This window comes from Brachyistius frenatus, unplaced genomic scaffold (assembly GCF_029030835.1).
Source record: "Brachyistius frenatus isolate BFR_SWC_R1_liver_20210118 unplaced genomic scaffold, ASM2903083v1 Contig_9, whole genome shotgun sequence".
In the NCBI taxonomy this organism is placed as follows: Eukaryota; Metazoa; Chordata; class Actinopteri; family Embiotocidae; genus Brachyistius; species Brachyistius frenatus.
This window is the reverse complement of record NW_027210608.1, coordinates 6488018-6509886: the sequence shown is the minus strand read 5'-3', so window position 1 is coordinate 6509886 and position 21869 is coordinate 6488018. Positions and strand designations below refer to the sequence as shown.

Genomic DNA, 21869 nt, shown 5'->3' with positions numbered 1-21869 from the left:
CGGGGCCCTGTTTACTCTTACACTGTCAGAGCTGTGATTCCACTTCAAAACTGCACAGTACACAAGATTGCACCCGCATATAAATCTGATACGAACATAACTTTAGCTGGTTTCCTGTAGCTTTATTTCTGTAGTCCGACATGCTAGCAGAAAAGCCTTCAGCTCAACAGCATCAGAGTCTTCAGTGTGTGTTACGTCTGACCTGTACAGGATGTTTCTGGGGACGATGCCATGTGAGGCGCTGAGCCAGGCGCTGAGCTGGGAGAAGAAGACGTAGGAGCGAACAGCCAACAGCAGGGTCTTCTCCTCAATGAAACGATCGCCGCTCCTAATAGAAACACAGTTAGAGGGAGGAGGAAGTGTGCCAGTATGTCAGGTTAATGAGAAGACGGTTAAGGAATGAGTGGGGTTTTTTTTTTGGGTTTTTTTCAAACACAAAGTGTTTCCTGTTCCTACACATGTGACATGGAAAGTGGGCCAATGTTTCTGGCTAATTAACCCCCCGAGTACCAAACCAATTATCTGGATCTTTACTATTACTATTATTTTATGTTTACATTTCATCACCATTTTATGGAACACCCCAGGCACTCTATATGTTCCATATATTTAAGCTATTTTTAGGTCTATATTTAGATTAGACTTTATTAATCCCACAGTGGGGAAATTTAGTTGTCACAGCAGCATGTACACAGTATGAACAAATTTACAAATACGTATTTATGTCTTTATGTGGATTTCTTTATTAGATTTTAGCTCAATTTCTACATCCAGTATATGATACTGTAAATTATCTACAGTTCTACTACTCATTGCCTCCAACTATTGTTGTTTCATGTTTTTACTTTCACTAAGACAACTGTGCAAGAATGAAACTACTTTTTTTTTTTTTCTGTACTTGTGCGAATGGTCAATGAAGTTACTTGAACTCGATTAACTCAAGATGTTTTTTAGGGGGTTAAATCAGCTGAAGAATTTCATTGCGTTTCAAATTATATTGCATGAACAAACTACATGTCAGCGTAAGCAGGGTATGCGAGATCCCTTGTTGTGCAAGCAGTAAAAATAACCAAACAATGGGAGGAGGGAGGCAGCAACGTACTGTGTCTCTTGTCTTTGTGTTTCTGAGCACAGTCGTGTTTGTATGTATGTAGCTGTCAGAGTGTTTTATAAGAAACTGACAAAAGTGCACTTTGCCCATGTTTAAAATAGTGCAGTTTGTGTGTGTGTGTGTAGGTGTAGGTGTGCGCCTTACTGTCTTGGAACTGGCTGCAGGGTCCATCTCTCCAGCAGCAGAGCATCTTGTTTGATGACCGGGTCGCTGATGGGGTCACTCGGGGGGCACTCGTCGCCATAGCAACAGTCTGGCAAGAGCATGACCTCGATCATGATGGGAATGCTGTTCTTCCAAAGCAGGATCACCTCAGAGCGGGTGCGCCTCGCCTGCCGACACTGGACACGCACACAAAAGGTGGAGGGTTAGTGTTCATTAGCGAGTGTCAACAAGGGGATCTTGACATTTCGGGGCAAAGCAGATGGGACCCAAAGGAGCCTCACTTAGCGCTGAGTGAACACTCTTCAAATCCACTCACACATACATGCATACAAATGCACCAGAAACAGCTTTATGAGCAGGTGTGCTACCTGAGGCAGTTTGTCGCTGCATTCGTGCTTGTGAAGAGGAGGCATGGCTGACTGGGCTGGTGGACAGTGCAGCCCCTCAGTCCTGCCCTTCACAGAATATTCTGGTGTCCTTCCCTCTGTGATGAGCAAGGTCAGGAACACCAGGAACTCCTCAGCATCGTACTCGAAAAACTCCTCTGTTGCATCTAGATCGGATGAGACAAAGAAACAGACGATCAGCATATTCTTCACCTCAACTCACAACTGAACAGAAATCAAGGAACCGGTTTGAGGAAAGGAGAAATTAAACTAATTTGCTGATTTGACTGACATCAGAAAGCCACCTTAATTGCAGTGATGTCTGCCTGAACATCTTTTGTTTAGGTTCTTGCTTAAGTGGATGTTGCCATTTAACTCCGGCTGGAAAGGCTTGTTTAATGAAGGGGTGTGGGGGGGAAAGCAGCGGATGACACAACCTTTCCAGTTTGGCTGCTTCAAAGGAATATATTTAGACCCTCCATGTCTGCTGAGCTGAGGGGTGAAGCCACACACTGACTGTTCCCTCTCGTGTGTGATATTATTCACACTAAAGCTATAAACAAAAACTCAACTAGATACATGAGGACAGTCCAGGTCAGACATATTGTGTGTGTGTGTGTGTGTGTGTGTGTGTGTGTGTGTGTGTGTGTGTGTGTGTGTGTGTGTGTGTGTGTGTGTGTGTGTGTGTGTGTGTGTGTGTGTGTGTGTGTGTGTGTGTGTGTGTGTGTGTGTGTGTGTGTGTGTGTGTGCTGCACCAGTCTGTGCAGGGTGGTGCGGGTGGGGCTGGCAGGAAAGAGGAGGGCTGAATCAACCTTTCACTGGATTGGAAGAAACTACTCCCCCATGACTCAGTTCAAATGAACAGTTATATAGAAGCACAAAGGCTACTGACAATAAATAACCAGCTAGCTGTCATATTCAAAATGTAGCTCACACTGAGCCACTCTATTGTACATTATTATGGACAGTAGGTGAATTTAGACTGGGGCTGTGACTGTATGCATGAGGTTACAAGTGAAGTGTTACTACACTGGCTTGTTGGTTCGTCTCCTGCCTCAGCAAAATTAACAGAAACCTGTGGTTGGTGTTATAATTGAAGCTTAGATCTTAAGCAGGTATATTTATAGCAGACTGTTGAAGAGCCTGTCTTTGCTCTCCATCTCCTGCACTCCTCCAGAGAAAACTCCCAGAATCCCACAGGAGGTCAGCTGATACACAGCAGCACAGAGAATCAGAATCAGTAACCCAGACATTTTTTCTAAATATGACCAAACTGAAGTCAGATTTCACCTCTGTTTTCCCTGTGACACCTCTTGTCCCCACAAGGATAGAAGTACAGACACACAAGCACACACACCCTGTCCCCCTCCCACCAGAGCGAAGCTGGCTGGAACAGAGTCCCTCTCAACTGGCTGGCAGAAGTGTGAGCTACAAGCTGAGCTGCTGCTGTATGCATGTGTGAGTACGTATCTAGTCAGCCTGCCAGTCACGCACATTCCTCACAGGGAACTCCTCCTACATGCCTTTGAGCTGCTGCTGCTGCTGCACGTGGAGAGAGAGACGCAGTCCAACACAAAACATGAGGGAGGGAGGGAGGGAGTGATACCAGGAGGGGGCTGTGTTAGCCAGCTGTAGGCTGAATAAGTGCAGGGTGAAAGAGATGGGAGGCTATATTCACAGGCAATCTCCTTTTCTTTATGCAAACGGAAAAGGCTTGAACAAAAGGTGCAGGAGACCAAGAGGAGAGAAAGAGTAATATATGACAAAGGTCAACATCCAAGGTGAAAGTCCATCACCTATACATGGTTGTTGGCTTGATATACTGGATATAGTGGGCTCTGATTTGCAGCTGCTGGTCTGTACTGGATAAGGATCCAGTTCCTGGTGCTGTCAGGATTTGGTCTGAAGCTGAGGTCAGAGGCAAAAGAGAAAGGAAGAGAAAGGAAGCACGGATGGATGGATGGATGAAGAGGGGGATGTAAAGAAAAAAAGAGTGATTAAGGTTGCAGGAGGAAAACAACCTGAGAAGTGGTGTGCTCCCCTAACCCCTCTTGAAAACACACACACACACACACACACACACACACACACACACACACACACACACACACACACACACACACACACACACACACACACACACACACACACACACACACACACACACACACACACACACAGTAACAGAGGCCCATATGTGCACAGTGGGTGTCAGATTGCTGCTGTCTAGGAAAGGCGACCCCCCAGAACACATACATACATTCCTAAATCCCACATGGTAAAAACACACATGAACACTAACAGATAAAGACACTCACAGCAACACACACACATGCAGAGCAGGACAAGAGGACGAGGGATGGAGGCTTTGGTTAAGGGGCCCGGCCTGCATATGCTTAGATGAGAGCTGTCATTCATTAGGGCGTCTTGCGTGAACAAGAACATTCCTATGAGGCCTTCACACTCACTCACAGACCAACACAAAGAGACGAAGCTTAAATAGAAGTTGGGAGGTGATCAGGATGCAGAACAACACAAAAGGGTGAAGATGTAGGGGAACTTTGCAAAGACACAAAACAAAAAAAATAATGACCATCACTGACACTTTATAGTGTAGCTACAGATCACCTTCCTTTGTAATGTGTTTAATCCTACCACTGGTACAGCTGGTTAATATCATTTGAGAATTTATGCAACAATCAGCTCGGTTTACCAATCATTAAGCCTCTGAGCTGGGTTCAAAGTTCAATCCTGCCTTTTCCTCTTTCCCACTGGACCGTGACCAATTCCTTGTAGCCAGTCCATCTCCTTAAAATGTCAGTATTGTCTTTCATTAGTTTGTTTGCATACTTTTTGAATCAATATATGTCTGTGAAGCATCGTTCCTCTCGATCTTTAATTTGTTTTTGAGCTCTCCCTGTGTGTGTGTGATGTCATTTAGTCTATTTTCAAAACCCCACCGGTTCCCCTGCATTCAGTAAGAGAAGTACCATAGCAACTACTGGCACTGGTCGAGAAATGCAAACAGAGAACATCACAATGAGGGAAGCATAATCAGGTTTAGGTCCAGTGTTTGAATAAGACGCTTTGCTGATACACCCTGCACTTAACAGACGCACACCCGAAAACACAAACATGCAATAGAAAACTGTTGTTTCTCTTTGCCATGTGCATGTGATCTCTCCTCTATCTCCTGATAACGTGTGATGTGAATTATGTAACGGGTCAGATTAAGATTCAGGAGTCTTATTATTAGACCTGTGACCGCCTGCCACCAAGTACAGCTGGAGTCCCGCCTACAAATCGGCTGGTTTGGCACACAGACAGACAGACAGACAGACACACACACACCTCTCAGCTGTCTCCATGTCCTCAGGCCAACAGATCAGTTAAGAGTCATGAGGGATGGAAAAAGGCCTTCAGGACAAGAGCAGAGGGGTCAGTCTCGATAGCCAACACAGCGCTCAGAGTAAACACACCATGATACACACTTTGGTGTGATTCATCGTTATCTAAGACCTGTCAGAGAGTCAAATAAACAAGTTAAACATGTCAGCGGATTCGCAAACTGCTTTGTTTGGCTCGTGTTTGTGTTGGATCTCCAATAAAACAACCACATTCCTGGACACTTGTACTTCTGTATGACATTGATTATGAAGAGTGCAATTTGAATACACAGAGCTGGGATCAGTTTTTACATTTTGTACCCGGTAGTGTGGCTGTTTTAACAGAGAGACAGATGGGAGGACGGAGGGAGAGAGAGACAGGGAGACACACACACACACACACACACACACACACACACACACACACACACACACACACACACACACACACACACACACACACACACACACACACACACACACACACACACACACACACACACACACACACACACACACACACACACACACGTTCAGATAATATGACCCATTAATCCGTGCACTGTGGCCACACAATCACTGCGTGGTTGGCCCTCTTTCTACAGCAAAAGCTGCTCTGCTCTCTACACATACACACACAAACATACACTCAAAGCAAATTTGAATGCAGTGCAAGTACCCTTATGGCCACCACTCATGTCCTCCTCTGCTCAGCCACTGCTGTACTCTATAGGTGCCATTTGTACAGGACTGTGTTTAACTACCCGTTGCCATTTAATCTGCATTCATCAATTAATTGTTTTGTCTACAAAAGGACAGAACTTTTCCCCACAGACCAAAGTGACAACTTCAAATGTTGTTCTGGCTGACTAGCAGTCAAAAATCCACTTATTCAGTTTACTATGCTGTGATATAAAGAAAAGCATCACATCCTTATGTAAGAGAAGTCAGAAACAGAAACGACTTGATGTTCCTACTTGAAAATGCCTCAAATGATTATTTGATTAGCAAAATGGAGATTTGGAGACTGCAGCCGAAAGCCAGATGACAAGAAAAAGAGTCACACATCAAAGCCTCACTGGGAACACTATACTGATGAGTTCACCTACAGCTGGGCTTCTGGTTTTCAAAGACAGTGTTACACACACACAGAAAAGAGGAGATAATGTGCTGCAGGGCAGCAACCGGAGAGAGAGAGACGACAAGCAGTTCAGAAACAGAGAGACAGAAGGTCTGCAGAGATACTGGAAGGGACAGACGGCTAGTCTAAAGGGCAGATAGGAAACACGCAGTTCGTTCAAAAGGCAGACAGGAAGTCATTTTAACGATGTTCCCAGTTAAACAGTCTGTCAAGTGAATTTCATGCAAACGTTCTGAAACCTTGCAAAATGAAGAAAAAAAAAAAGCTAAACTAGATTGCATTTGCATCAGCTGCATTACTGTCATGAAACTACATGTTCTAAATGTGAAAACACACAGAGAAAAAAAAAAAGAGGTTGCTAGGAAATGGCAAACTGTTACTATTCTGGTGAGACCGGTCCTCAAGATGAAAACAGAAAAATGTAAACTTAGCTTTGTATGATATATTCAAGTCTAATATTAAAATCAACTTTAAAGTGTCAGAAAAGTAAACCATTTTAAATATAGCAGGAGTCCTGCCCCTGTAGTTGCTTTGTTCCACTTTAAATGCCCAGAAAGGCTGTGAAAGTGATGACGAACTGTCCACAGCTGCTGACGTCCCCCTGAGCAAGATACTAAAGCTGCTCTAGTGGGGCCGAGTCAATTTTATCAAGATGAATAAATAATAAAACTAAGCGAACAAAAGATCGATATAACTTCACTAATTTCCAGAGGAGAAACAAGACAGCTAAGACACAAGAGGATATTTGCCACTTCTGAGATATAAAAGGCTCATTTGGTCTTGATGTTTACAATCTTTTGAGGTCCTAAGTTGATACACAGACATTTGATTTTTATGGGGACCTGCAGACTGCAGATAAACAGCCAGCTGGGAGGCTGTGTATTAAGGCAATTTCCAGGCAGCTTGAGTGCAGCAGTTGCAGCAGTGTGCTGGGCTCACTGAGGTATGTCAGCTTAACACACAATGATATCTAGCTCCTTGTGAAAGGAAGCAAACCGAGAGGGTCCAACCTTCCCGACCGAAAAATCCCACATTCTGATCAGATGCAGCACCGGATGTCCTCGATGGGAAACGACTCAAAACTGAAGTTGTTGGTGGTTGTTTTTTTTCTGCACTTGCAGCTCTTAGTCACCACTCCGTGTAAAAGCGCTAAATGGATGAAATGTGGATGAAAAATGTGGCGCTGGAATGACCCGACCTTGAATCATGCATGGACATGCAGATGTGAATTTACCACAGTACGCGTAGAGTGGACATAAACCCTCAGGCTGCATGATGTCACGGTTGTGATTTCTATTCATAATTCTACCCAACTACGTGTGGGGAAAGATATCAATACAGCGTAGTGTCACAATACTTCACGTGGCAATACCCGTATCAATATTTGATTGTATAAATAAATGACATAAATAAATACATTTGTCAGGTAAATGAAACGTTTACGACGGGTATTTGTGACCGTGTTGGTCAGTCGGTCCGCCTGACAATCCCATTTTGCTGTAGTAAAAATGATTGAGGTGAAATGAACAGCATGAAAACAATTTTTTACTAACTAACCATTTGCAGCTGAAGTACGGTCATGAGTCCCAATATATTGCAGTGTGGTATTGCGATATAAGCATATTGCAAAATGTCAATCAAAAATCACAATCACATCATATGGTGACTTAAATATTGTGATACTATCTTATTGTGCTTCAGGTGACTCCCTCCTCTACATACAACAGTTTTATCATATACAGTATGCATGATGAGACAGATCTGTTGAACAAAGAAAAAGGACTTCTTGGGTTTCCACGGTTTTCCCAAACTATGTAACTCAAAGCCAGGCTGCCTTTGTATAATTGGCTGCCGTTGTGCCTTTACATCGGTTTATGCTAGACACAGTGTCTCTGATATCTAGGGATCAGTCGTTTTGCTTTGCAGCTTTGCAGGTAAAAATATGTTTGTCGCCAAGAGATAAGATGTCGCGGTGTCGAACAGGAGAAACACGCACAGGTGACTACAGCTCTAAAGACGTTTTGTGAAGAAGCCCTTCTAAAAAAAATAAATGAAAGGGCAAATCTTGCAGGTAAAAGCTAGCACGCAAGTCTTCCACAGTTATGCAGTCGTTTTAGTGGAGCGCCGATCAGACGGTCCGTCCACTGACCAATAATCAATGGTGAATTGAGTTTGATGCTCAGTCTCCTACTTTTTTTGAACACCAGTGTTTCAGTTTAACCATCAGTTGTGTTAATTGGCGACTTTCGGCTGAATGGTTGCTCACAGTGACGGCAGAGGTTGTAAACGGGAACAGGACATTTAGGTGTAAAGTTCCAAAATCAAAGTCCAACAATGCAAAGTAGTATTTAAATCCTTCAGGGAACTTATTGAACGTCAGTGGGACATAATGTTTCTCCCTCGGCGACCGCAGCGCTCTCTGGCTGCCGTAGTCACGCATTTTTTTCCATGGACAAAATAAATCACTATTAAATTACAACGTGAAACATCACGCGCATTGCAAGTCCTAAACATTACACGGCTCACATTTGATTTTAATAAATTTGAAACATACACATACTCGAATACTAATCTGCCTTTAATATCTACACTAATATTCAGCAAGTCGTTTGTCATCGATGTCCAAAATGATACTCTAACTAGAAATGTAATTTCCAGACTTAAAATGAAGAAGATAAGAGTGCTCTTTAATAAAAGAGAGGTGACAGACTATAGCAGATCATTTCAACATCTTTAGATATGAACAGTAACTCAGTTTAGAGAACTGTAATACATTGTCAATGCCTTGGTGCATAAATCCTTAGGTCATCAGAGGGGAAGAAAGACACATAAATAAACCTAAATTTAACACAGTTCTGTTTTGCCTGTATGCTTTTGTGCTGAATTGAAAGAGAAACAAAAGCAGCATATACATACTTTTCTTGTCATTGTTGCAACAGAAATGAACACCAGTAACCAAAGGAAACGTCGCCCCAAAATACTGCTGCTGCGCCGTCTGGCCTTCCTCCGACAGAGTCTGGACAAACTCTCTTGTATTCAAAAAGATGGCAATATTTTTATTTTCAAGACAAAAATCACAAATTCAATTCTGAATGGGAGAATTGAGACGACCTTTTAAAAAAATAAAAAAAATGTTTTTAATCAAGATTCAAGCAGCTGTAACACACATACACACAGCTGCACCTCTGTAATGAGTACAGAGGCAGAATGGGAGATTACAGTGACGGTTCTTCCAAGATAAATCTCCTTACTGCAGCCCCCAATGAGATAAATATAGACACAACTTGGTCGCTCTCATTTTCTGTTTCTCTCTCTCTCTCTCTCTCTGATTTCAAAGTGTAGGTTCCGACAATCAACTATCTGATGTCTTTGTGGTGTCTGCCAGCAACGGCCATGTTAAAACGGGCTAATGCGAGTGCCTCAAGTCATTCAGTAAGGAACGATGAGAATAATTATCATGATTGCAAGACTGTCATAAAAGTTCCAACAGCCACAAGTTACTTTCTAAAATGCTGACACACATGCAGCTCTCTGCTCCTTTGATTTTAACATGCTGTGGCTGCTATGCAAAGCTAACTCTTTAATGTGCAGCTGCTTCCCGAAGCGCAGCAAAGACAAATCACGGATTATAAAGGGGCTCCCCTAAAATTCAGGACAGGGCTGAGCTTTTCAAGCTGCCTAATGTCCACTCTGAGGCTTCACCGAGACTATGAAAGCACATATCCGGTTTCAAAGTATTCAAATGCACTGGTAGCAAAGCAGGTGGCAGATTTGAAGTGTCAGCAGTTCCGGCAACAGCATTTCTACCGCTATGGGAATTGTTTGCAATACAGTCTTTTCTGTCCCATGGCCAGTTCTGCAGGCTGACTGACTATATTTGGAGACCAGATGGTCTGCAGGACAAACAAAACTGTGTCTGCTTCTCCTATACATGTGAAGGATTACAACTGCTCACTTGTGGTTTCCCTGCTCTCTATTTCTATGAGCGCTTCGCAGGAGGGTGTGTCCGAACATGCCGTCTGTCCTACAATATGCAAAACAGTAAAGGCCAGCAGAGAAAATACACGAGTGAGCGGTCTCCTTCTCGGTATCCACGTGTACGCTATATGTATGGTAATGTCGTCTCCTGTAACACAATCTGGCTAATGTCAGCTTTCCAGACTTGCTGTGCCCATTTTAAATAGTTTCAGCTCGATAGTTACCAGATATGCATCATACATTGCATGCAGTACAATCACGTTTGTGGTTAATATACAGTTTTCCTGTGCAAATTACGACTCGTACGGGTGTCAGCCATCAAGGGCTGCGTCCAAGCAAATACTGCAGTTCAACTGTTCACAAATCTTGACTCTATTCATGTCTGCCATCGGACGCACGGCAGCACAGTCAGCGTAGAACCAGCAACCTTTTCGACTTGGATTACAGCCCGCTGAAGTGATATCAAGTTCACTTGTGCTCGCATTGTGTTTGCTTTTATTTTATTTTACCCACTTCTTTACCAGACAATGGTTTTTTTTGTCTCAGTGTTTTCAGCTTCATGGAGGTCAAGTTCATGTTTAAAAGCATAAAATCACATCTATGACAATTTTTGACAACAGACGAAGCAGAAGTATCTGAGGAGGAGTCAGCTATGATGCATCATGACTTCCAAGCACACTGTTGAAAACATGTAGACGGACTGGGAACTGATGGCCAAAGGTTTGTACACTGGATTTATGTTAATTAGGAAGAGCTGATACATGTTTAGTGGGCAGATGGTCACCTGTGAAAAATAAGAAGCTTAACTTACATATATTTGTTCTCAACATCTGTTATTTTCAGTAACTACAGATCATCCACAACAATCCACCTACAGGACATTAAATGTCTCCCTCCTGCTGCATTTCCTGTGAAAGCAGAACCTGCAACAGGACTTAAGACACAATGAAATGAGCAGCTTTGAAGCAATAAATAAAAGCAGCTTTCCCAACATAAAAGGAGGTGTTTCTCCAGAGGAAAAGAGACGCACGGCCTCAGTCATTTCTCTGGCTGACTGACCCGGGACGGGAAGAGAGCAGTGATCAACGATCATGACTGTTGACCGGGGAAGAAAGGCAGGGGGAGAAGAAATAATAATAAATTAAAAAAAAAAAAAAAAAAAAGAAGGGACACGTGTTACCAAGGCAACAGAGACATTGTGTTAAACATTCCCGTCACGGTGATTGAAGAGTGTCTTGAGTGTTGGAACGAGCTGCCCCAATATGCGTCTTTGTAAGTGACAGTGAGCTGCAGCTTGTGTTTGAAGACAATTACTGCTCCTGCTGTGTGCGTGTGTGTGTGTGTGTGTATGTGTGTGCGTGCGTGTACACACCAGGACTGTTTACAGCTCGTCCGTTGCGCTCTCACTCTGTACATGTCCTTGTACTGTACATTGAGACTCTCTGCGGTGTCTGTTAAGCTGTTTATGTGATCACGCTTGCGTTGTGCGTGTGCTGAGCTCGGCCTATGTAGGTGTGTGTGTGTGTGTGTGTGTGTGTGTTATCCTCGCTGTGTCTGAGTGTTTATGTCACTCTAGTATCGGGCATGAATCCCTGGACGGACCGAGCTTTTGTTCTCCGTCTCTGTGGTAGGAGAGCAGAGAATTGCTGCTCAACTTAAAACTGTAATAACAAGGTCAGCTGTGTTTCCATAATGTTTTATAACATGAATCACACATCACTGCCAGCTTACCTTTCCTGTTTTTGTCTGCCTTTTGTTACAAGATAAAAAAAAAAAAAGAAAAAAAAAAAAAAAAGAGTGGAAGTGATGGAAAAGTCTGCCAAGAAACTGGTATGTTTTTGCCAGAAGACTGTAAAGAACGGTCGGGATCACTGGTGAGGAAGACATGATGCAGATTCAATTTGAAAGACGAATATTAGGTTGGCTGCCAGCAATATCTCACCAATAAACTTTGGATATCGTCTGTCAACCCCTACTCAGTTGCAGAAAGTGTGTTTTAGTTGAAGAATCTGCTTTCGTCAAAACTTTTCCAGTTTCCTCCCACATGCTCTGCGAACACGTTTCTTTAAAACTATGGCCTCTTTGACATGTATGGTGTGTGTGTCTCTCTCCCACTCGGCAAACACAAAGGGGCAGATTCACAGCACACTTAGCAACAAGCCCTGATTGGCTGTGGGGCGTTAGCGCAGTTCCAGCTGAGGAGAATCCGTCTTCTGCTTTGTGAACTCAGCTGCTATTATTCTCCCACTGACAGCAAACAAACACAAACTCACCCCAGACTGACACACCACCTTGCCCTCCTTCCCTCCCTCCCTCCCTCTCTCTCTCACACCCATCATTGTCAGGCATAAACAGAGCTGTTGTTTTGCAGCTGAGCCACTCGCATGCAACTGAAGTCACGTGCTAATAAACAAGCTGTGAGCTTCTGGAGGAAAAAACATCCTCATTGTGAGGAGTAAGTGGGCTCCGAGAAGCACCTCAAACTTATCTCCGATGGAAAAACTTTACTTGAGGCTGTGACTGACTCAGGACTTGATAGAGCAGTTTCTTTCACCTGGTTACTAATGTATCTTCATCTACATGTCTAACTTTTACACACATCCCACAGGTAGCTAAAGTTGTACAAAAATCAATAAATAATTTTGTTTTTTCTCGACTTAACGATTGATTAAAAATAAAAAAAATAATAATAAAAAAAAAGGTTATTTTCTAATGCAGCTGAATTTTGAGTGCTGGTATGTTCACAGAGTTCAAACGTGCACTTTCTGAAGTAAACTTTTGTTAAGTTCATGCACTCAAATCCCCTTTAAATCCCTTGTGCTGTTCAGTTTTCTTACAGTATTAGATCAATACTTTATGATGCAAGCACCAGAAACAATGGCAGTTTATCAGGGTTAGGTAACCATGGTTGGGGTGTCATGAGTCCAACGGATTTCACTGCCACCGCACTCTATGCCAGCTCATTTCCGTCATTAGCACAGCTTCAGCTTTTCTGTTCTGATTCAAATCTGCAGTCTCAGCCAACTACTAAATCACAAAGGTGTAAATTCAAAACCCCGTCCTGCTGGGACACTCTGGGTTGAGAATGAGAAGCAGTGTGCGCTCGTCATCTTTAACAACCATAGCAACTGAAGTCCTTGAGAAAGGTACTTAAAGCCCCTGTTATTCAAATGAGTTGCTCGGTGGCTGAGAGTACAAGACTGGTCACACTGGGTAGCTTTCAGGTGTAAATGCAGCAGGCTGAGTAAATGTCAAGCAGAGTGAGGCGAAAAACACACAGTATATGCTGTAAAACTTTCCTATTGTGAAAAAAGACCCGACTCTTATAGGGATGGGCAAACCAAAATAATAAGGTGGGCATGTTTGTGGCTTGAATTGTATTCCATGTACTTGTGGCATTTACTTGGTCGTAAGGTTCATCACAGCTCCCCCTCCTCTCTCCTGAAAGGCCAGTAACATTATCTTCAGAGGTTTGGTGAGCTCCTCATCGTGCCCTTTTTGATCTTATTTGCACATATTGTAGCTGGGGCCCCAAAAGCCCCCATTATTCAGGGCAGACTGGTCCTTTGCAAATTCATTGTCTAACGAATACCTGTTATGTAACATGGACTGGAGTGGAGCGAATACAGCAATACTAGACAAGGTGGGCAAAGTGGGAATTACGAAGCCCCAGCGGAGCCCACAGTTATGTAGACCTGCCTAAACAAGCCTTCACACGATGTGCAGTCAACATAATTTTACTAAAACTTCTCATTTCGGGTTCAACTTTCAAAAAAAAAAAAAAAATGTATTATACGGTTGTAAATGCACATCTTGATATTGTATGAGATGCCAGAGGGCAAAAACTATACGAAACTTTCTTTATGTGACAGAAAATGTTAAAGATGATCATTTTTAAAGTTCTCCTCATTTTCACTCTGCAGGCCACTTCATCACAGCAATTCTTAAATTTCAGTAAGCTGACGGATGGTATCTCCAGGACACTAGGGCAGTAGGACAACCTAGCTTCTTTCTGTAACCAGAGCCACCCTGTCCAACATGAACGCATGGACCTTTGACCTATCCCGTGCTGCCGATGCCAATTTCTAGAAACGGCAGTCCGAATTGAGCAACTCGAGCAGCGAAACTCCAAAGGCTGCACGGAAAGTGTGTCAGTCGTGGCAAAGGAAGACGGATTTGGTTGGTGACTGGAATTGGCTGGCTGGGACAAAGAAGGGGAAAGGCGATTTGACACATACAAAACAACTCTCACCTTATTCTTGGCAGAGTTGTACGGGATGATTAATCTCTAGAAGGCAAAGTGTAAAGCTCCTCGACCCCCAAATTCAACAGCTTTCATTAACAGCATATTACCACCTCAAAAAACAACAACCAACATCCACTAAAAATCAGCTGAGTGAAGTGGAAAAAGGAGCATTAACCGTGGAAGAGGACAGACTGACTGTCAGCTGGTTTGCTGGGATGATGAAGCAATGCTGGGGGTGATAAGAGAATCACCTGACTCAGTACTGAGCCTGCTTGTTGGCATAAAAGAGATGAGACAATGGAGGAAAGGAAAGAGGATAGTTGTGATGAGTCTCAAATTAACTCAACCTCACACTGCTGTTAATAAACAATGTGCCTAACGCCTCCACAAAGAGCCCCTGAGGTGCTCTCCATTAACAGACAGGGAGTGTGTGCATTCGTGGATGTGTTATCATTATTCCATTACGTGGAAAGAATAAGTCACAGAGGGGGGAAATTACTTGTCCCGTCACAATCTAATCTTTAATTAGACTCATTAGCAATAGTGAAACCTTGCAGCGTGAGAGGATAGATTTACAAGTCACAGAAAGGTTTTCACTCAAACTTTCTTTTTGGCTTCAATGTTATCTGAGATTTAAATTCTGAATAATCAGAACTTGTCCCTCAGTGCTAGACTACAACATCACACCGTCAGCACGGGAACACAGAAACAGATGAGGGGTGTGTGAATCTGATTAAAGTGCTGCTTACGTAACACTCTGCAACCAAAGATGTCTGGCGTCTGGTAACAGATCTTAAAACCTGAAGAGGAATCAGAGTCAATCTACACGTACAAGTCTGTATTAACATTATCCAGGTGTAGGAAGTCCCTGACATCCGTCACACATGGAGTTTCTATTTATATTTCCTTATGATTTTAAACAGCTGACGGCTTGTAATTTTTTTTATACACTGTCCTATATACACAAATATATAAACTTTCCAGTCATAAACACGTCATATGGCCATTTCCCGGACCACTCATTGGCTCACACGTTTGCAAATGTGTATGTTTGTTGAAGCAGATGACTAAAAAAGACTCTATAATGTGTGGACTGGCCTTAAGCTATATGCTTATGTTTCCTCAACTCAATGGACTATAGGAGAAATGCAAGTCAGTACAAATATATCTGCAAAATGTCTCTATCGAGCAATCAGTGTAAGCACACCGATAAATCAGTCAGGCCCTACGATCACCTCTTCCCTTCTGGTGTTCAAGATAGTAAGTCAAGCTAGCTCTATTTCTGTCAATATGCTTTTTCTCGAGATATTATCAGCAGATAGTGGTGGTGGGGGTGTTAAGTGCTGAGGTGTTACAGGAGCTGAAGTCTATTTGATGTGACTCAGAGGAGAGGACGAGAGAGAGAGAGAGAGAGAGAGAGAGAGAGAGAGAGAGAGAGAGAGAGAGAGAGAGGAGGGGAGAAGACAGGAGAAGTAAGAGAAGACCAGTGGAGCGAGGAAGTCGAGAGACTAAACTGCCAGGAGGTTATCCTTCCTCATAGAAGTGATGGATGGCGACAATCACACGTCCATCAACATACTGCCATCTGAACACGGCCGAGATTAACAAGAAGCGGTCGTTTTGGGTTGCCGGTTAGAAAAACAAGAGACGTGACAAAGACATGCTCAAAACATCTGTGACGAGCACGAGCGCCCGTGTTTTTCTTTATCAGGTGGTTTCTAAGCAAACGGTGAAAGTACCGCAGAACTCGGAGCTGAACGTCAATCTTGTTACGTCACATCGGGGATTAAAACAACAGGTGGAAGGAAGGACGCACTACAGAGGACACCAGGAATCTCCCGTTCACGGTATAAACACAGTTTACATTATGCACCGACCCTGTTCTGTCGTTTTTGCATCGCTATCAAAGCTTCGAAAGGCCTTCTCATTGTAGCTATTACAATCAGACTTGTTTGACACCGAGAGATGCAAAAGTAAAACAGGTGGCACGCTGAATATGCCAAACAGAAATAGAAACGCAGAAAAAGAAACGCACAAAGAGACACACACGTCGTCCCCACCAGGAAGAATCATCAGGCCCAGATGGCTCTTCCTGTTCCTGCAGAGCTGGCTGCTGGTTGGCTATGAGGAGCCGCATGGGGAGGGGGGAGGGGATGTGACGAACACACGGGCAATGACATCACTGGCTGGCTCAGAGGAACCCTGGCAGCAGAAACATGACCCATGCTGCTACTTAGGGCTTCAGCCAGTCCAGCACCAAGTGTGGACAGTGTATTTTGGTGTGTCCATATAATGTGTTAACAGTGAGGCTTAATACGGCGCAGCTAAATGTGTACGCCTGCTTTTATGCGTGTATGTTGACACAGCTTACAACAGTACGGCTTCAGTGACCTTAAACATTAAGTAACAGCATACTTGTGTCCCCATAAAGGGCTGGTGCACTAAATAAAGTGTTCCAGCATTATGTAAGAGCATTACCGGACTGGGAGGAATTGCTGCCCAATCCCATGTAGCAGCTAGGCTACTTACACTCAAACATGTCACAACAGCATTGATTTAGGCTGATTACTCCGGGGGCCAGGACAGTAACTCACAGCTGAATGCCTGCCCTGTATTGGTATTCATTGCGAAAGGCAGATCTGATTCTAGTTGTACAATGGAGAGTCCAATATCCATGTTCAGTGGAGCTGCGTCAGCAAATAGCCTCTGTGTTGTATCGAAAAGGCAATACGGAGAAGCACTTATGTTGACTTAAAGGGGTTGATCGAATTAATGCAACATGTGTGATTGTAAATGTAAATATCTTTACAAGCAACCGGACCATTTAAATGAATGTCAACGATACATAAATCTACGTTTTCAGTGTTCTATGTTTCTGATATTGTTGTTTTCCAATAGTCACATGACAGGCTGTATGTTGGTCACCACAAAGGGACCAACCAGCCCTGGTGGTGATGTTGCTAAAAAAAAACAACCTTTAGGATCAATAAATACATGAGTCAATCTAGAAAAGAGAAACGAAAACATACAGATGGACTCCATCCACTGTGTGAAAGGAGTGAAACAGAAGAGAGCACTTGTTGTGTGAGCCTCCTGCTCCGGGGTTAAATCACGGCCGAGGAGGAGGCAAAGACAACAACGGACTAGACAGGTGCTGTATGGGACGGCGGTGCGTGTCGCTCTGCGTTATCTGGCTCTCTCGTCAGTGAGAGTAGATACACTGATCCCCTGGCAAGTGTCTGGGACGTCTCAGGGCAGCTGTAATCTGGCCTGAAAGCACGGCAGAAGGCAGGCAGTGGTGTAAATTGGGTGGGTGGGCGGGCGGGGTGGGGTGGGGGAGGGTGGGCTTGTGTTCAACTCCTCCTTCAAGAACTAATGGCTCCAAACAGGAAGCCATACAAACACATGAAACAACACTGCGGAGGGCAGGAACACAGCACTGAGGCGTGCCAGCTGACTGAGTCTCTCCGACATGACGAGCTCTGAGATCATCTCAGTGTACATTGTTTAAAGTGTCTGAAGGAGGGGAGAACGAGAGCTGCGGTTGCAGCCGTGAAGGGGGAAGAACCCGGTCATCGTTGTTGGGTTGCTGCTCATACACTTCTCTACACGACGCCCCGTCAACTTCTAATACAAAGCTGTTTTTATTTGTAACGAGTTCTCAGCGATCTGGTTGTGAAGAAAACCACAGCTGAGCAAAAACAGTCCGTCTTATGGTGAAAACAATTCCAAAGCGGTTTTGAATGATGCTTTGTGCTTTTACACGCGGAAGCAACACACAAAAACAAAATGATGTCGTTATGTATATAAATAAAGCCCAGCTTAACCACACCTCAGCTGAAACGGTTTGAAACCTAATACGACACGCCACGTTTTCCCCTTCTGGTGTCAACAGGTCCCGAGTTTTCCATAGCTGGTCTTTATGGGACCTGTAAAAGCTGTCAGTTGAGCCGCATGGCTCGATGGTACAGCGCTTACTAGGGCCAACAGCAATCTGTTGCATACTCTCTGACACACACACACACACACACACACACACACACACACACACACACACACACACACACACACACACACACACACACACACACACACACACACACACACACACACACACACACACACACACACACACACCGTCCTGACTCATAGCTCAACTCACAGAAAAACATGGGGGTCAGATGACTCTGGTTAGGGCCCCTGAGGAGAACATAAGTGCTCCTTTTCTGCTTTTTATAACAAAAGCATGGTTCACCAAAATGCCCCAAAGAGATGCTGCATGAACGTAGAAGAAAACTCACACTATTAGAAGTCTAAACGCTTTGTTTTCATCAGGAAGCAGAGGTCTTTGAAACACCTAAACTCGTCCGGCTTCTTTGTCTAAATAACCAACTCTTCCAAACTCGGTGTTATCTGACAAAAAGGTCCAGATTAATGATTGTTCATTTTGGTTTTTCAACTTAAAATATGTACACCTTACTGGTTTGATCCAAGTTGTGTATGTTGGGACATTTTATACGCAAAGATTATTACACTACTGAATATTGTAATTTATGATGTCGGAGGAGCTTCATAAAAAAATGTGTTCTGATAGAAGTGACAAAGAAACACTTCTAAATTTGGAGTAGTTACATCAGCCTGATATGGGATGTGTTTATGTAGGTCAACATCAGCACACATGCTGATCCAATATGTTGGATTTGACCATCATTAGTTCAAGTAATCCTTCCTCAAGGTGGAGGTGGCGCGAGGTTTAACAAAGTACTGATTTTTATCACCTCATCACCAACCCAAAGCCTTGGCGTGACTTTTCACACCCACCTGATCGGGAGGTCAGAGTTTGCCTTGTATCAGTGGTAGATGCACATGTCTGGACTTGTCCAGCTCTTCCTGTCAAACTTAATACCGCTAGACTCTCCTAGGAACCCTTTGTCCAGCAACAGGGGCAGTGAAACTGGCTGCACTGTGCCCAACTCGACCTTGCTGTGATCCAGGCGATTGAGTAAACAGCTCCTCTCACCACTGCAGTCCTTTTCTCAAAGAGCAGCGGAAGGAATGAGGCGAGAGAAAGAAGGCATCTGGCCTACAAGCGGTCTGCTATCTCCACCACAGGAACGGTACAGTATGTTCAAAATAACAAAGGCACCACAGTGACTGTCAGTCAAACGGGGAGCTACTGCTGTGGAGCCGCTTCCACTGGCACAGGGCTTTCATAATTAGAACATGACAGTGAGCGAGCCGACCTGACATGGTAATAATCCATGAAGGGTGAAGAACAGATGCACTAAAGTAATGCGTCTCACGCCAACAGCTCTCCATCTTTTAGCTCATAGAAGGCAGGAATACATACACAGACTATCTGCAAAAACAACAACAGTATTGTTTTCTGCTGTTCACAGATGACCCAGCATGCTGTGCTGCATTATTAGGCCAGAATCACACTGCACTGTGTCAGTCGGTGTGCCCTTTACTCTCGGCCAGGCACATCCTGAAGATGTCTGGGTCAGTGCTTCTATATAAAGGATCCTACAGGCAAGGCAAAGCAAGGCTGGGGTTAAAAGCCTATGCCCGTATGGGGCACGTGTTTACTGCAAGTCTCTTTATCGGCACATCGTGCTGAAGAAAGATCACCACTCAGGCCAGCCAACAGCCTGACTGCAGTTTCATAACATATGTAAACACGCAGACTATTGCTGATTGACTGCAGCTAATCTCATCATGACAGAAAGCGGTGGTCCTTCACTGCTTGCAAGTACGGTGCTATTTTGTTATTGACAAAGAATCAAGTATCCAAAACCCTGGATCACAAACAACCATTGACTCAATCTGCGAGTGAATCATTTAGCTCATAAAATAAAAGACGCTTCTACAAACCTCACTCACTGTTAATGGTGTCAGGGCTGAGATTTAGGCGCCGAGATACCCTTTACAAATGAATGCGGTAGTAAAATTAGCATAATCACACTGAAACAAACGAGGATGTCCCCTCTGTCCCTGTTTTACCTCTTGCTGCAGATATAGCAAGCTGTAAACAGGTTGCAGAGCATACGGCAGGAGCTTCATTTCCACAACAGGGTGGGTGTCAAGAACATTTTGCAGCAGCCTTGTGCAGAGGCCGTCAAAACAAGAGCTACTGGAAAAAAAAAAAAAAAAAAAAAAAGGAGCAGTATGTGGCATGAGAGCAGGTTATATGGTGATGCAAAAAAAAAAAAAAAAAAAAAAAAAGGGAAAAGAAACACCTGAAATTCGTGTCAAGGCTCAAAACTAGAGCAGCAAATGTGTGTTGTACATACGCGTCCTCATTTACCCGGGTCAGGCTTTGTTAATTCACATAACCAATGACCAGCAGTTACATAATTATCTGGCCTGATTTTCCTCTTGGGGGGGGGGGGGGAAGTGTACCGGTGAGTCCAGTAAAAGCGGAAATGCACAGTTTGCCCCCCCCCCCCCACACACACACACACACACACACACACTGATCACCCCCGGAGATGTGCAACGCGTGTTGCCGGTAGCCCACGTACCTCTCTCGGACTTCATGTTGTCCAGTGTCATCGGGGATCTCCTGCGGGGGTCTTCTCTCGTCAGCCTGGACAGCAACACAGCGGTGTCTGGAGCCTCTGTTACCGAGACCCGCTGTACTACCTCAGCTATAATATCAGCTGTGTTGTTGGTGCCAACTTGCCCCCCCCCCCTATCCAACAACAAAGCATCGCTTTGTTAGCATGCTACTGTACGCGTCCATCGAGTCTGTATTGTCCCGCTGACTTAACACGAAGACAAGCCGAAGACAGCTGATCGCCCTGAGACACAGTCGGGTGGCGGAGTTGTCCAACCCGCTGGCGGGCGAGTAACCAGGCTGATTACTTTTAGCTGTTTAACTAGCAAGCTGGCTTCTCTTCCAGCTCGTGACAAATTCCTCCACCTGAACCTCGGTGAAGTCGGGATTCATGTCTCCCTGCGTCTGTCTCCTGTGTCTCCTGCGTCTCGTGTGACGCCGGTTTCCCCTCAGCGATGCTGTCTGAACCGGGGATCGCTAACTCAGCAGTGTTAGCTCGGCAGCAAACTCGACCAACTGCCCCCCCGACAGAGAGCGTGTGGTTCAGCGTCTGCTGGTGATGACGACCTCCCTGCCTCCCTCCCCACCACCCCCCCGATGTAGCGCAGGTAGCCGCAGCTCGGCCACAAACACAGATGACGGAGGGTCTCGGGGTTGTTGTTTTGTTTGTTTGTTGTTGTTGTTGTTGTTGTTGTTACGACGAGAACATTCTCAGCGCTGTCAATTGTTGTCGCGCGCTGACATCAGACGAACCCCGTCCCCTCGTCTGTCCGTCCGTCCACGCAGCTCTCGCCCCGTCGCCATGTACTTACTTCTTCTTCAGCAACGCCACCTGCGCTGAACTTCCTTCGTGATGTCCATTAAAACTTTTCGCACCGCAACAAAAACAGCACGACG

At 44.4% G+C, this 21869-nt stretch overlaps 1 protein-coding gene across 1 annotated transcript in view; it reads right to left on the bottom strand.

Moving 5' to 3' along the window:
* atosa (atos homolog A) overlaps positions 1-21869 on the bottom strand; it is a 29188-nt gene extending 7319 nt beyond the window's left edge. The window contains exons 1-4 of the mRNA XM_069690506.1: positions 20938-21869; positions 1645-1829; positions 1256-1452; positions 203-328 (exon numbers count right to left, since the gene is read on the bottom strand). Of these exons, the coding sequence (XP_069546607.1) occupies positions 203-328; positions 1256-1452; positions 1645-1829; positions 20938-20968 (539 nt within the window). The 5' untranslated portion in view covers positions 20969-21869. The remainder of the gene's footprint in view (positions 1-202; positions 329-1255; positions 1453-1644; positions 1830-20937) is intronic.